Source organism: Plecotus auritus, assembly GCF_963455305.1.
Source record: "Plecotus auritus genome assembly, chromosome: 2".
Classification (NCBI taxonomy): domain Eukaryota; kingdom Metazoa; phylum Chordata; class Mammalia; order Chiroptera; family Vespertilionidae; genus Plecotus; species Plecotus auritus.
In genome coordinates this window covers 46,350,663-46,367,443 of record NC_137771.1, presented here as the reverse complement: position 1 = coordinate 46,367,443, position 16,781 = coordinate 46,350,663, and the positions used below count along the sequence as shown (strand labels likewise).

The following is a 16,781-nucleotide window of genomic DNA, read 5'->3' as shown; positions in this document are numbered from 1 at the left end:
TAGTTGATCAAATGCCATTTCCAAACATAGTGTTCATTAAAGACAACTCTACCTTCACCCTTCACAAATCATCTTTTGCATTCCAACTATAACGATTTCAAGAAATGTGTTTACCATAGGATATTAAACTTTGATGACTACAACAAATAACAAATGGTAGGCCATGCGAAATTTGTAATGAAAAAAACATGTATAGAATTTATCCTGGAAACACTGGATAGTGAAGTGGATGATCTAGTGGCATGAGCTGCTAACAGCAATTACATGGCTCATAAAGAAACTGATTATCAAAATAAAAAAATACTGAAAAGTAATTTATTAACAACATGCAGACAAAGCCTTAGGAAGCCCTTATCCTATCCTATCTAATAAAGAGGGAATATGCAAATTGACCATCATGCTGTCACAAAGATGGTGGCGCCCATAGCCACAAGATGGCAACGCCCAGTCGCCTCAGCCCCGCTGGAGTCCCACAGTCCTTTCAGCCCCGCCAGGGGGGTGGCAGGCATGCAGTGCAGCTGGACCCACCCTCAGGTGGGTCTGGCTGCTCCTTGTGCCTGCTGCCAGAGTCCCACAGTCCTTTCAGCCCAGCCGGGGGGGTTGGCAGGCGCACGGTGTGGCTGGACCCACCCTCAGCCCCCCAGCCACCCAGGACCGGCCCAAGGTGCAGGCAAGCCTCAGATGGCGGCTGCCCAGCTGACGTCCAAGGCACAGGCAAGCCTCGGATGTCGGCTGCCAGTCACCCAGGGCTGCCTGAGGCTCAGGTAACCAGGGCCAGATGAGGCTTGCGCTGCCAGCAGTGGCAGCAGCAGAGGTGTGATGGGGGCATCGCCTTCCCCTGATTTCCAGGTCGCCTCCTGTCCCTGAGGGCTCCCGGACTGTGAGAGGGGGCAGGCCAGGCTGAGGGACCCCCCCCCCCTCCAGTGCACGAATTTTCATGCACCGGGCCTCTAGTATGCCATATAATAAAAGTATGTGTCACATTACTGTTAAAAACACATCTCTAACCCAGCTGGTTTGGCTCAGTGAAAAGAGTGTTGGCCTGTGGATTGAAGGGTCCAGGGTTAGGGCATGCACCTCAATTGCAGGCTCCTGGTTGGGGCCTGTGTGAAGGCAACCAATCCATGTGTCTTTCTCACATCAATGTTTCTCTCTCTGTGTCTCTCTCTCCCTTCCACTCTCTCTAAAAATCAATGGAAAAATATCCTCAGGTGAGGATTAACAATAACAACAACAAAAACACCACATAATTCTATTTGTGTACACTCAACTTCCTATCTGGTGGTATAAGTGATGGTGGAAGAAAACATATTGAAAAATATTAAGATCATATTCAGTGTAGACCTAGAATGGTCGCCCCAATCTTTCTCCCACCAAAGGGTTCTACTTGGCCTGAAAAACAGTCTCTCAGTTAAGAGAATTCTGAAGGAATGGGGAAGTTGTAGATAATCTCCTGCAAGAATTCTCAATTGCTTATAGCTGGCAGATAACTGACTGATGATTCCATATGAACCCATACACATTAATTCTGAACAAAACTGCAAATGTCATCTAGTTCATTTGTTAAACCTAAATCATAGGTTCTTTGTGGCTGCAGATTTAGGTCATTATGTGAAATTTTTTTTAATCTATTTGTAATTTGTTGAAATGACCAGTTCCTACATATGGAAGCAATATGAAACCATATAACATCTATTCTATTTGTATTCCTAAGTTATCCAGGAGCTTAAAACTTTTATTTTAGTAAAAGTTAATGGATATCTGGAGTCTGTCATTCTGAAATTAAGTTTGTTCCTATGCCAAAATAATAATAGTTTCTGAACTCATGTTTCAGTGTCAAATGATTGTTCATGAAGCTATATTTTAAAAAGGATGAAATATGGTAAGTTGGGTTTTTTTTTCTTAGAATTCATTTTTGGAACCTACTATAAAAGATATCAGTCTAAATTAATGTATATTTGATATGCAAATATTAATATTTTAGATGGCAAAAGATAAGATTTTTAAAAATACAGATTATGAAGGACATCTTTAAAGAGATAATGAATGTCTTCTGTTATGTTATTTCATCAGTGTTCTTGATTAAGGGATCAAGATGCTATGGTGCTAGCTCCTCAAAAGATATCCATGTCCTCAACCCTGGAACCTGTGAATGGTATTTTATATGGCAAAAGGGATTTTGCAGATATAATTAAGGATCTTGAGAAGGGAGAGTATCCTGGATTATTCACAAGTGTGCTTATAAGAGGGAGGCAGAGGGAGATTTGACTACAGAAAAGGAGAAGACAGTATAACCAGAGGCAGGGATTGGAGTGATACAGCCACAAGCCAAGGAGTGCCAGCAGCCACCCAGAGCTGGAAGAGGTAAGAAATGCATTCTCCTCTAGAATCTCTGGAGAGAGCACAACCTGACAACACCTTGAAATTCATTTTTGGAATCTACTGAAAAGCGTATCAGTGATACTGATTTTGGACTTCGGGCCTCCAGAACTGTAGGAAAAATATATTTAAACCACCAAGTGGTTTTAAGTCACCACGTGTGTGGAAGTTTTTGTTTGTGGCAACTAATTAGGAAACTAATATAGATGCTTTAATTTTATGAAGGGACATGAGCCAGTCAACTCATAGCCTGATTTTCTAGAGATCTAAAATGAAGTGTGACTTCAGCTGGTCAACAAGAGACAGAGTAAGATAAAGAAGGCTATCCTAAGGTTTTACCAATGAAAAAACAAAGGAAAGTATATCAGGCCTTGCAGTAAAAAATGGAATCAAGAAAATCATGGAGGTAAATATTTCCAAATTATTATTTTGCTTACCTTATTTGAATAAGTTAAATTAATTTTTTCTTGAGTTATCTAAGAAACAGAGTTCTTTGTTTCATTCCCTATATAGAACTAGACACAACATACTGTGAGTGTTCTGTGTACTACTTTGAGCTTCTGAATACTCCCTATCAGAAGTAGCTTAGACTGGTGTTAGCAATTTTCTTCATAAGTGAACTGTCTGTTTCTTTCTCTTGACATTATTGACTCTTGAAACTTCTATTACATATTTTTATTTATTTTGAAGATATCTTTGAAATATTTATATTCATTGGTTTCACTTACTTTCCTTTCATCCATCCACTCTTCCATTCAAACTATCTATAAAATTCTCACCAAGTACATAATACGAGATACTTAGGGAGGCTCAGAGTACTTACCTAAGTACTTACCAGAGTACTTACTTAAGTACTTACCTAAGAATTTAAAATAGGAGTATCCTAATATGTATACAAATTAATAAGATGTAAGAAATAAAATATAGGCCACAAAAGTATTGTTTTTTAATCCTCACCCAAGGATATTTTTCCATTGATTTTTAGAGTGGAAGAGAGAGGGAAAGACAGAAAGAAACATCAATGTGAGAGAAACACATGGATTGGTTGCCTCTTGCATGTGCCCTGACCAGGGCCTAGGCCAGGGAGGAGCCCACAACTGAGGTACGTGCCCTTGACTGGAATCAAACCCGGGACCCTTCAGTCTGCAGGCTGATGCTCTATCCACTGGCCAAACCGGCTAGGGCAAAAAAGTATTTATTTTTAAACCAATTATTAGAATAAAAAAGGTCTGAAATCAGTAATCTAAGTTTTTACTTACCAAACTGGAAAAAGAGCAAATAAACTGAAGACAAGCAGAAAAAAGGAAGTAATAAAGATAAAAGCATAAATCAATAAAATTGAAAACAAAATTTTAAAAATAACACTAAAAGTTGGTTCTTCAAAGAAGAGCAATAAAATTGATAAACCTCTAGCAAGACTGAAAGAGAAAAATATATACATTTTACTAATATCAGGAATAAAAAGGGATGAGGGGATATCACAAGAGATCCCAAAAACATTTTTTAAAAACTCTATGCACATAAACTTGATAATTTAGATAAAATGGGCCAATTCCTGAAAAACTACAAACCACGCCTTACCCAGGATGTAATAAACTGAATGGTCCCCATTACTTTTAAGGAAATTGAATTAGTACTTAAAAACCTCCACACCCAGATGGTTTTGATGGCAAATTCAATTACCTAAAGAAGAAATAACCCCAATTTCACACAATCTCTTCCAGAAAACAAGAAGAGGAAACATTTCTAACTTATTTTATGAAAATAGCATTGTCCTGATACCCAAACCAGACAAAAGCATTACAAACCAAGGAAACTACAGACCAATATCCTTCACATACACAGTCACAAAAATGCTCAACAATATACTAGTCAATTGAATCCAAAATAATTAAAAATAACATATTACAACCAAGTGGGTTTTATCCTGGGAATAAAAAGCTGGTTCAATACTTGAAAATCAATCAATGTAATCCACCATATTAACTGTCTCAAAAAGAAAAACCATATGATGATGCAGAAAAAATATTTAACAGATTTGAGCATCCATTCCTGATAAAAACTCTCAGCAAACTAGAAATAGAAGGAAACTATAAAAAAACAAACACCTTCAGCTAACATATTAATGGGGAAGGATTGAATGCTTTTCTCCCTAAGACTAGGAAAAAGGTAAGGATATCCACTTTTACCATTTTCATGCAACATAATTATGGACATCTTAGCCAGTGCAATAAGGCAAGAAAAAAGAAAAAGCATACAGATTGGAAAGAAAGAAATGAAATTGTCCCTATTTGCAAGTGACATGTTTTTCTATGTAGAAAATCCCATGGACTCTACAAATAAAAAACTCCTAGGACTAATAAATGAGTTTAACAAGAATCTCAGGATATAAGACCAACACACAAAAATCAATCATATTTTTATATACTAAAAATGTACAACTGGAAACTTTAGAAATTTAAAAAACAATGCAATTTTAATAGCTCATAAAATATGTAGATATAAATCTAATGAAAGGTATATATGATTTAATGGCTAAAACTATAAAATGCTAATAAAATAAAGCATAAAAATGGAGAAAAATACCATATTCATGGATTGGAAGCATCAACACAATAAACATATCAAATGCATCCAAATATACTTATGAATCAAAATTCTAGCAAGAGTTTTTGTGGATATAAACAAGCTAGTTCTAAAATTTACATGGAAAGGGAAAGAGAATAGAACAGCTAGGACGATTTTGAAAAAAAACACCACAAAAACAAAAAAAATTGGAGTAAGCACATTACCTGATTACAAGACTTACTATATATAAAACTACAGTAATCAAGACAATATAGTATTTGTTAAGGGAAAGACATGTAGATCAATGGAACAGAATGGTCAGACAGTCCAGAAATATATGGGACTATATGGTCAGTTGACTTTCAACAAAGGTACAAGAGCAATTTAATGTAGGACCATCTTTTCAGCAAATGGTGCTGGGATAATTGACATACATATTGAAAAAAATGCTCAACCTAAACTTTATAACTCATATGAAAATTAACTCATAAATGTTAATGTAATTTGGATATAAAGATCCAAAGTAAAATGACTATAAAATTTTTAGAAGAAATTTTTGTGACCTGAGGTTAGGCAACAAATTCTGAGACTTGACACCAAACACAGGATCAATTAAAGAAAAAATTAATAAATTGGATGTCACCAAAATTAAAAACTTGTGCTCTCCATATAATACAGTTCAGAGAATAAAAATGCAAGCTACAGGCTACAGACTAGTAAAAAGTATTTGCAAATCACATATCTAACAAAAGATATATCCAGAATTTATAAAGAACTCTCAAAACTCAACAGTAAGAAAGCAAACAACCCAATTTAAAATGCTGCAGAGATACCTCACTGATGAGGATATCTACAGAGAGTAAAGAAGCCTCTGGAAAGTTGTCAATCATTAGCCCTTAGGGAAATGCAAATTAAAACCACTATGAGATATCACTGCACATCTATTAGACTAGCTAAAATTAAAAGTACTGATATACCAAGTGCTGATAATACCAACTGGAACTCTCATTCATGTTGGAGGAAATGCACAATGGTATAGCCACTACAAAAAACACTTTGGCAGTTTCATCAAATATATACTTTTATACCATACTAGAGGCCCGATGCACAGATTCATGGACTGGTGGGGTCCCTCGGCCTGGCCTGCGCCCTCTTGCAATCTGGGACCCCATGGTGGGGTGTTGGAAGCCGGTTTTGGCCCGACCCACAGACCAGGCTGAGTGACCTCACCAGTGCACAAATCCATGCACCGGGCCTCTAGTATGCATATAAGATTTTTGGTTAATCTCTTCCCGCCCTCCCGCCTTCCCTCTGAGATTCATCAGTCTGTTCCATGTTTCCATGCCTGTGATTTCCACTCCTGCGTTGAACGTCTGTCCCCTGGTGGTCAGAGCGTGCCATAGCTACCAGATGGTTGGCAGGTTGGCTGGTTGCTTAGGCTTTTATATATATAGATGTTCAGAGCAGCTCTATTAACACTGCCAAAAACTGAAAACAACCTAACAGATGAATGAATAAACATATTCTGATACCACCATATAATTAAATACTACTAAGCAATAAAAGGAACAAATTATTGATACATACAACTTGGAGGATTCTCAAAGACTCTATAGTGACTGAAAAAAATCAATCTTAAAAGGATATATATTGTACCATCCCATTTCTACGACATTCTCAAAAGAGAAAACCATAGCTATGGAAAACAGAGGCTAAAGTATGTGTGTGTGGCAGGGGAGGGAGAGGCGCAGATGCAAGAGGACAAGGATGTGACTGTAAGAGATAGTATAACGGAGTTTTTGGTGATGGAACTGTTCTATTTCCTGACTGCAGTGGTGTTTAAATGGATCTATACATATGTTAATACAACCATGCCCGCTCCCAAAATGAGGTCAAATTTATTGTGATAATTTTTAATATGAAATAAAAACATTATAAGAGAAAGTATTCATTTTAAAATAGAGCTCAAGAAGTGAAATAGTTTCTTCTGGATCAGGGAAAAGATTAAAGGCTTTATGAAGAATGGGGCATTTAAAAAATGTATGTTACAGGTACCATGTGTAATACTTGTTCACAGTCTATCTTTTCTGATAGACTATAATGAGAGCAGGAACAATGTCTAGTTTGTTCATCTCTGTATAGCAGTAAGGGCAATAGTGCTCTATACATATGTATACATATACATATACATATACATATACATATACATATACATATACACACACACACACACACACACACACACACTCAGTAAGTATATGATCAATTGCCCTATTGTCTATTTCTATTATATTAATAGGCAGAGATACAATACAGCAAATCCTAGAAAAGTAAAAAAACATGAGAAAATGCCTTAAATTTTTTCCCCCTTTTAAAATCCCTCTTATCCCTTTAAGATCAGTTAAAGTTGTAGTTTATCCCCTGATTCTTTCAGCCCATACTAATTTTCCAACTTGTTTAAACTTGTTCTATCAAGCTTAAGTGTAGTACTTAATAGTACTTTAAACCCAATGAATCATCTCCTTTAAAAGTTATCAAAAGGTGCCTCTTTGATATTTTAAATACATCATATTGCATGACTAAAAACAAATAACTACACCTCATTCATTCCTTCATGCTTCTAGGAGAATCTAATCTTCCTACCTTTCCCCAAATTGGGCTGGCTTTCCCTTCCACCCTGTTCCCACATCCTCATCACTCTTTCATGCTTATTGAACAGTGTTTATTAACTTAAGACTTCATATTATTTCTTTACTAGAGGCCTGGTGCAAGAATTCGTGCACCAGTGGGGTCCCTCGGCCTGGCCTGCGGGATTAGGCTGAAACCAGCTCTCTGACACCCTCCGAGGTGTCCCGGATTGCGAGAGGGTGCAGGCCAGGCTGAGGGACCCCATGGGTGCACGATCAGGGCCGGAGAAGGACTACGGTAGGGCTCCAGGGCATGTCCAGCCTATCTCGCTCAGTCCTGATCCGCCGGACCCCAGCAGCAAACTAACCTACTGGTTGGAGCGTCTCCTCCTGGTGGTCAGTACATGTCATAGCAAGCAGTTGAGTGGCCTTAGCATATCATTAGCATATTATGCTTTGATTGGTTGAACAGCCAACCAGACAACCAGACACTTAGCATATTAGGCTTTTATTATATAGGATAGGCTGATATGTAACTCATTTCCTCCACCCTTCCTTTTCCTGAGGACAGAGATATGTCTACTACTTCTCTGTTATAACTGATGCAGTATGTAACAGGAACTTGTTCACTATATGTCCCTATTGACCATTCACCAGCCAACTTGTCTCCTAAGCCCTGGCCAGCTTGGCTCAGTGGATAGAGTGTCAGCCTGCGGACTGAGGGGTCCCGTGTTTGATTCCGGCCAAGGGCACATGCCTGGGTTGTGGGCTCGATCCCCAGTGGGGGGTGTGCAAGAGGCAGCCGATCAATAGTTCTCTCTCATCATTGATGTTTCTATCTCTCTCTCCTTCTCCCTTCCTCTCTGAAATCAATAAAGAAATATATTTTAAAAAAAAACTGTTACTGCTCTGCTAAGAAAATTCTTTCAAATAAATTGAAATTTCTAAATCCAGAAATTTGTGCAACAGATGTTTAGAAAAGGCACAGAAAAATGTACTTTTTAGTAATTTTTGCATATTCATATCTGAAATTGCCAGAAAGTTTACAATGTTAGTATTCTGTAAATGGCTTGTTGCATTTATATTATACTAGTGGCCCAGTGCACCGATTCATGCACATTGAAAGGAAAATAATTAGAAGAAATATTTTACTATTGCTATTTGCCCTTTCTCTGTAATGGATGCTGGTTGCTGTCTACTGGGCGATCAGCGGGACGATTGGGCCCCGCTCACACACGCCTTGGCCTGGCACTGCCTGTTCACCTGCTCCACCATCCCGCCGTGGTCCCACTCTCGTTGGGGCTCATCGGCGCCTCCACTGCCACCTGCTGCCAGCACCATGTCACTGATACCTGCCATGTTCTGCGCTGCCCCCTGGTGATCACCACACATAATAGCAAGTGGTTGAACTCGAGATCAAGAGGACAATTTACATATTAGGCTTTTATTATATAGGATGTTGACATTAGTCTCCTTTATATGATTGAGCTTAAGCTGGACTTGAATTTAAGTTGGTTGACCTTTCTATTAAATTGTAAGGAAGAAAATTCAGAATGTGTACAAGCCCTGGCCAGTGTGGTTCAGTTGGTTGGAGAGTCCTCCCGTACAACAAAAGGTGGCAGGTTCAATTCCTGGTCAGGGCACATACCCAAGTTGCAGTTCTTTCCCGGCCATGTGCAGGAGGCAACTGATGGATGTTTCTCTCTCTTTCTCTCTCCCTTACTCTCTCTAAAATCAATTTTTTTAAAAGGGATGTGTATAAAATGTTAGGTATTTATCGTGTCTAAAAGAAATTGAATATATATATATATATATATATATATATATATATATATATATATATTTTAATTTGGGAGGAATGGAACATTCATATATATCTTTAATAATGTAGTATGCAAAAAGTAGATTACCTATTTTTTTAAAAAGAACTTATATTTATTTTAATCCTCACCCAAAGATATGTTTTTATTGATTTTTTTCAGAGACAGAGAGAAAAAAAAAACCACATTGATGTGAGAAAGAAACACCAATCTTGACTCCCGTATTGGAACCTGCAACTAGGTATGTGCCCTGACCAGGAATTGAACCCACAACCCTTTGGTGTACCAGAGGATGCTCCAACCAACTGAACCACCTTGTCAAGGCTAGAGTACCTATTTTTAGCAGCAATTCCTAGTTCCTGGCCCCTAAATTGTCACTTCACATGAACCTCACCTACTTTCCATAAATCAGTTCTACTATTTGCCTTATTTCCCCTCAAATAATTACATAGTTCTTTTTCCCCTAGAAATGAAGCTAGGCTGAGTAGAAAGGTAAGCTTTATAATCCTCTGTGAAGCTAGCAGGGCTATTACTATTAGGGGCAGAAATAGAATATTAGGGACTAGCTACAATTATAAGAAATATTCATCATGCTCTGTTAACCGTGATGGTTTTTTTCTGATTAGAGAAAGTGCATTCTAACCTGGCTGAGAGTTGTATGCCCTAGGACATGGAAGCTAACATCAGAATGCAGCCATCCTCCTTTCCCGAGAACTGCCTATCATTATAGAAAGATTTACAACCTGGTGGCTGAACAATCTAGTCCCAGAGTCACCTGCTCTTTGCAACCCACAGCCCTTATTGCCGGTAATCTGGTTCCAGAGGTGCCCTGAGGCACCTGCCCTCTGTTGACTGTAATCTGGTCCTGGATCACCTGGGGCACCCTCCTTCTGCAGCCCCACCAGCCCGCATTTCTTGTACCCTGTAATGATTATACCTTGCCTGTTTGTTATGTCTGTAATTCTTACTTTCCCATGTAATATTTGTCCTTCTACCCAATATAAGCAGCTGGTTTATGGGGAGGGGCAGAGAAGATCTTTGTGGATTATCTTCTGCTCTCCCATACTGCTGGCATTATTGGAATATTAGTAAATGCTCATATATGATTCTGTTTCTGCTTAATTGGCTAAAGTAGTGACAGGCAGCCTGGACCCCTTGGTTACATTTCTATATGCTCTTATGCTCATAATTTCATGATGAAGTTATCAAAGGTTCAGATATAACAGAAGTAAAAACAACGAATCACTGAAGTAGCAATTAGTAAAAATTTATTGTTCACTGGCCAAAAAAAGCACTTTGCACTCAAACCAAAACATGGAGTGAGGCTCAGGGGCATATTGTTACAAAGCAGTTTAGATACTGTAGTGAGAAAGCAGGGACTGTTTATTCTTCATAGTGGTTGGTTATATTAGAATTTTCAGTGGCTACTTCCTATCAACCTTGGGAAACAGTTGAAGTTTTGCTTATGACTTGCAGAGGCATAAGCAAGAAATGACCCAAGTCAAGGTCGTCTTGCAAATAAGCTAAATTAAGGTTTATTTGTATGACTAAACTGGTTTTGTCTGCTCAGGGAATTTTCAAGCCTAGTCTCTGTTTTTTAATTTTAACAAAGTGGAAGTCATAAATATCATATGATCTCACTCATATGTGGGATATAATGATCAACATAATTTGACCAACAAGAATAGATCTACAGACAAATGTCCGGGGGGTAGGGGTAGAGAGCAACCAAAGGACTTGTATGCATGCATATTAGCATAACCAATGGACACAGACACTGGGGCGGTGGGGGCTTACCTGGGGTGGGAATGGCTAGGGGGTGGGGGTCAATTGGGGAAAAAGAAGACTTAGCATCCACTTACAAGTTAGAAATAATTTTTATATATCCTCTAATAAGAATGTGTGTACATACCTGTGCATGGATGTATCCATAGTAGACAATATATTTCAACAAAGCCATCTTAAAAATCATAAAAGACTTAATGCAGTGCTGAGAAATATTATCTATCAGTCTCTCCCTCTCCTCCCTCCCTCCCTCCCTCCCTCCCTCCCTCCCTAATGAATAATAAAATAATATGCTCACCCTCTGGTGGCCAAAATCAGAAATACATTTCCATTTTCCTGGATTATATTCAAAATAGGATTAGTGTGGTGTATTAAGTTGCTGCTTCATATTTAACCTACACCAAAAATAGATCTAAAAGAAGGCCATTGGCTTAAAAAACAAAGCAAAGCAGGTCTACTAAATATCTAAAGGTACAGAAGTATGGTAAAGGAACAAAATCATTAAATATAGTAATTTAAGAATTGCGTGTGATAGCATTTGATACTTAATACTAATTCAGTGTTAAAATAGTAGAACAGTAGAATTTTAAAGTAGGAAGGAATTACTTATCATGTAGTTTATTCCTCTCCCATTTAAAACTGCATGTTAGATAATTAGCTAAAAAATTAAATTTTTATTTCATTTTGTTTTAGTTATTTTAACTTGTTAATTAATGACATAAAAAACAAAGTCTGAATACATGGGATTAAATAGTAATGAGACTTTTTTAATGTTTCTATTTTTTTTAAGTTTACAAATAGCCCTAAGAATTAGGAAAAATTTATGCTGCATGTAAGTTTATTTTAAATTTCTTCCCACTTTATCCAACTGTCCAACCAATATTTATTGTATATCCATTACGGTTTCCATGGCATATGCTGGAATTATAACTGCCCCTGCTTTCAGCCTAGTGAAGAGTACAGATAATAGTAACTACAGGATAGTATGGTGAGTGTGACAACAAAGAGTAAGTACAAAGTGTTAGGGCCAATCCAAGTTGTCTTGGTGGGCACAGTAATAGGGAAAGAATTCTTGGGAAAGGTGACATATTTTCTGGGACCTGAAGCAAGAAGAGGGAAGTGGGAGGGAAGAATTATTCTATAGGCAGGAAGGAAACATTCCATCCGAAGGGCCTGAGATGAGAGAGGATGTGGAAATTGGGAGAAGGTACAGAAGTATGGTTGGAAATAAGTCTGAAAAGGAAGGGTTACAGGTGGGAAGAAAATCTGAAGTATAGAAAGATAGCAATGTCTAACATTGGAGAGAGGGCTTTAAGATATCCACTGGGTTTGATAACAAGGAAGTTATCGGGGTCTATGCGGGAATAGCAGTGGTTGAATTACTGGAGAGAATGGAAAGAATGATGGACAAGAAAGTGGGCATGGCAAATGTGGACAAGAGAAATAAGGGCAGAAGGAGAAAGGGAATGAGAGGTTTCTTACAGATAAGTCTATAATGTGTGAATACAACAGGAAAAAGCCAACATAGAGGGAGCGTTCATAGGTAAGACTCACATGCAAACACTAAGGAGACAGGTAGGGATAGGACCTAGGACACAGGAGAGGTTTGGAACACCTAGATATTTTTTTGGAAATGGAATGTGGTCCCAGGCTGAGCACCTGCAGGGCCCTGGGGGAGGCACAGGTTCAAAGCTAAAGATATAGAGCAGGACATAGAGGCTACCAGTGAAGAGGCAGGCATTGCAGCAACAGCAACAGCAGCAGGAAGAAGGAACCAAAAAGGTCCCCTGGTCCTTCCACATGCCAGCGACCACACAGGTGCAGACAGGAGTTCCGGACCAGAGAGTTCCCTGGACAGGGCATGGAAAAGCCAAAGAGATCACACAGGACACTTGCTGCAGCTGGCCCATTTACATTTTCTTTTAGGATTTTGTAGAATTCATTGAGTATTACTTTTTTAAAAAAGTATTTTGTTGATTTCAGAGAGGAAGGGGGGGGAGAGAGAGAGAGAGAGAGAGAGAGAGAGAGAGAGAGAGAGGGAGAGAGAGAGAGAGAGAGAGAGAAACATCAATGATGAGAGAGAATCATCATTCAGCTGCCTCCTGCATGCCCCACACTGGGGACCAAGCCCACAACCTGGGCACATGCCCTGACCGGGAATTAAACAGTGACCGCCTGGGTCATAGGTCGATGCTCAACCACTGAGTCATGCTGGCTGGGTGATTATTACTTTTTAAAAGCTTACCTATAATTTTATTTTTATTTACTATATATAATATAGTAAATGTGCCCAGATTTCCCATTAAATAAGGCCACACATTTTAAAATTATTTATATTTTAATAATAAAGTATATAATATAGGAGGAAACGTATATGCATACAAATTAAATAGATTATTTATGTATATTAGTTAAATTGAATAGCATTTAGTTGATCAACAGATACCATACTAAACCTGAAATAATTCTTCTTAGTCTGATAGTCTCATGTAGAATTATTTTCTAGAAATGGTATTTAAGATATAAGGGAATATACACAATTATATATCCATTCTTGTCGTTCATTCAGAGGCATTACATGTTGACAAACCTGCGTATAAAAATAGAGAGCTTTTACTTTTCTTTTACATATTGTTATTTTGCGCTAATTTTTCAATAGGACATTTCTAGACCCTATGTAAAAAATATCCCTGTACTTATAAAATTCTATAATATTTATCCTTAGCAGGGGCCTGCAGCCTATGATCTGATGTCTAACAGGATAAGACAGCCTAAATTCTACTTTAATAGAATTGGTGTTTGTGAAGGTAGATAAAGAGGGATGATGGAAAGAGGAGTAAATATCCTTTCCTCATTACCTACAACATTTTATAAAATCCTTACTGGGATTTTATAAAAGATCTCCTTTCTTTATCCTGTTCTAGAATGTTCTAGGATTTCACAGAGAGTATGGAGAAAGAAAGGGTAAGAATAGAAAGCTTTTCCCTGTCTCCCTTCTTTAGATTAGTTTCAGCGTCTACTGATCTGTCCCTGCCTTTGAACTCCTGGCTGAGTCAGAAACCCAGAGTTTTGCTATCACTGGAACCACAGCTGTTCCTGACTTGACTTAGCTGGTTACCTAAAACTCAGAAGCATTTTTTCTTTCATGTTACCTTGGAAAATCTAAATGATATACATAAAAGTATTGTGGATTATCAAAATTCCTATTACTGTTAATACTACTTTGTATTTGTATATGATGTTCAAAAGTGCTTTCATGTACATCATTTTATCTTTACATTAACTTTGTGAAGTACCTGGAGCTGGTGATATATTAATTTTACAATTAAATAGACTGGAACAGAAAGGGTAAGTGATTAGAACCAAGTCTCCTATCTCCTAGTATAGGATGATACTAATACAAATACCAGACTTAAAATAACTCTCCACTTTATTTTACATATACATTTTTCCCAATTGACAAAACAGAAAGCTTTAATTAGAAAACAATGTGTTACCATTGTAGATTTGGGTGCCACTTCTACTGCAAATATGTTGAGTCCTCTGTTGTTTATGCAGTTTTTACTTAGCTCGTTGTTGATGTGAATAATCACTTTATTATCTGACTATAAAAAAGATTTGATAAGTTAGCTCTGTCTTTAATAAAGCAGATAAATAAAATGGTAATTATAAGGCATTTTGTAAGTCTTGTGATAGAGGTATTCATAGGGTTCCATAGAAACACGGAAGACATTATAGAAATACAGAAACATTAGCTGCGACTGGGGAATCAAGGAAGACCTTATGGAAGAAGTGATACTTGAGATAATAGATGATGGCCTCTAGGATGGACAGGGAGCAAGAAACAGCAGAATGGAGCTGAGAAGTGAGAGAAATGCAAGTCAAAGTATTCCCCCACTATAGAACTGCAATCACTCCCTAATGGCTACAGAGGGGTAGTGTAACATCAGACAACCCAGATTTATTTCTCAGTCCCTCTGCTACTTACCTGTGTGGCCTTTTGCAAATTAACATCCTTGTGCTTCAGTTTCCTTGTGCGTAAAATGGGAATAGTATTTACCCCATTGAGTTGTTGTGAAAAGTAACTATGTTCATATATGTTAAGTGCCTCACGCACTGTAAACTCTAAACTATTATGACTTCATTTTAGTGAAGGAAGTTTAATTTTCCTTGAGGGAAAAGGATGTAGAGGGTTGAGAAATGATAAGTTATAGCAGAGCAGAGGAAGTGGGGTAAGGTAGTGACTCCCTTCGACCCTTGTAATCCCAATAAAACATAGAGGGCAGAAAGGAAAGCATAATGGATTTTTGGAATCACCTTCCAAGGCTTTATGATCCATTTGAAGATTGCAATTTACTAGCTGGGGACCCTAGCTTATTTTATCAAATCCAAATTCATTTACCTCTTTTTCAAGGTAACATATAGAGTGGAGCAAAAGTAGGGTTACTGTTATTTGTATGGAAAATAATACAATAATCCTATATAATAAAGAGGTAATATGCAAATTGACCCTCACACCCTCGCATAAGATGGCTGTCCCCCATGTGGTCAAAAATGGCCGCCACAAGATTGCTGGCAGGGGAGGGCAGTTGGGGGCGACCAGGCCTGCAGGGGAGGGAGGGCAGTTGGGGGCAACCAGGCTTGCAGGGAGGGCAGTTATGGAGGACCAGGCTGGCAGGAGAGGGCAGTTAGGGGGGACCAGGCCTGCAGGGGAGGGCAGTTAGGGGTGACCAGGCTGGCAGGGGAGGGCAGTTGGGGTGACCAGGCTGGTAGAGGAGGGCAGTTGGGGGTGACCAGGCCTGCAGGGGAGGGTAGTTAGGGGTGACCAGGCCGGCAGGGGAGGGCAGTTAGGGATGACCAGGCCTGCAGGGGAGGGCAGTTGGGGGCGACCGGGCTGGCAGGGGAGGGTAGTTGGGGGTGAACAAGCTGGCAGGGGAGTGATTAGGGGGTGATCAGGCTGACAAGCAGGCGAGCAGTTGGGAGCCAGCAGTCCCAGATTGTGAGGGGGATGTCCCAGATTGAAGAGGGTGCAGGCTGGGCTGAGGCCCCCCCCCCCCACCCAGTGCACAAATTTTGTGCATCAGGCCTCTAGTTAATAAATAATAATACAAAAAAATAAACTGTGTTTTGCATACTCACAACTGTAACCTACCTTCATTCTACCCTGTATAATCTGGACCCATTCTACCTATGTACTAGTATTTATCTTCCTAATACTCTTCCAAATAAAGTTCTCTGTTTCTGCAAAGCAGATATCTCACTCTTTCCTCAACCCTTCACATTAACCCTTTCTCATATTTCTCCTTACACTGTTTTCCCTGCTTCTAAAGACTGCCTCTCTGCAAATCTAAATCCTAGTTATCCTTTAAATCCCACACCACATGCTCACATCCCACATCACAATCCCCTTCTCCTCATCACAAATCCTTCCCAACTTCTACATACCAAATAAATATCAATTATAAGAGATACAAAAATAGTAGACTATTGCACATAGCATTAGTACAGCATTACTCAACACTTAATTATTCTCAGATCTCTTTTAAGAATATTAATTATGTCTTTTCAACTAGGCCATAAAATCCTTGAAAGCTGAGACCAT

General features: G+C 38.7%; 1 protein-coding gene across 1 annotated transcript in view; it reads right to left on the bottom strand.

Annotated features, from left to right (window-relative positions):
* Nucleotides 1-13,560: 13,560 nt before the first annotated feature.
* The window catches only part of EFCAB7 (EF-hand calcium binding domain 7), a 56,069-nt gene continuing 52,848 nt past the window's right edge, over nt 13,561-16,781 (bottom strand). Inside the window, exons 13-14 of the mRNA XM_080656027.1 lie at nt 14,677-14,784; nt 13,561-13,769 (exon numbers count right to left, since the gene is read on the bottom strand). Coding sequence (XP_080512153.1) covers nt 13,695-13,769; nt 14,677-14,784 — 183 coding nt within the window. The 3' untranslated portion in view covers nt 13,561-13,694. The remainder of the gene's footprint in view (nt 13,770-14,676; nt 14,785-16,781) is intronic.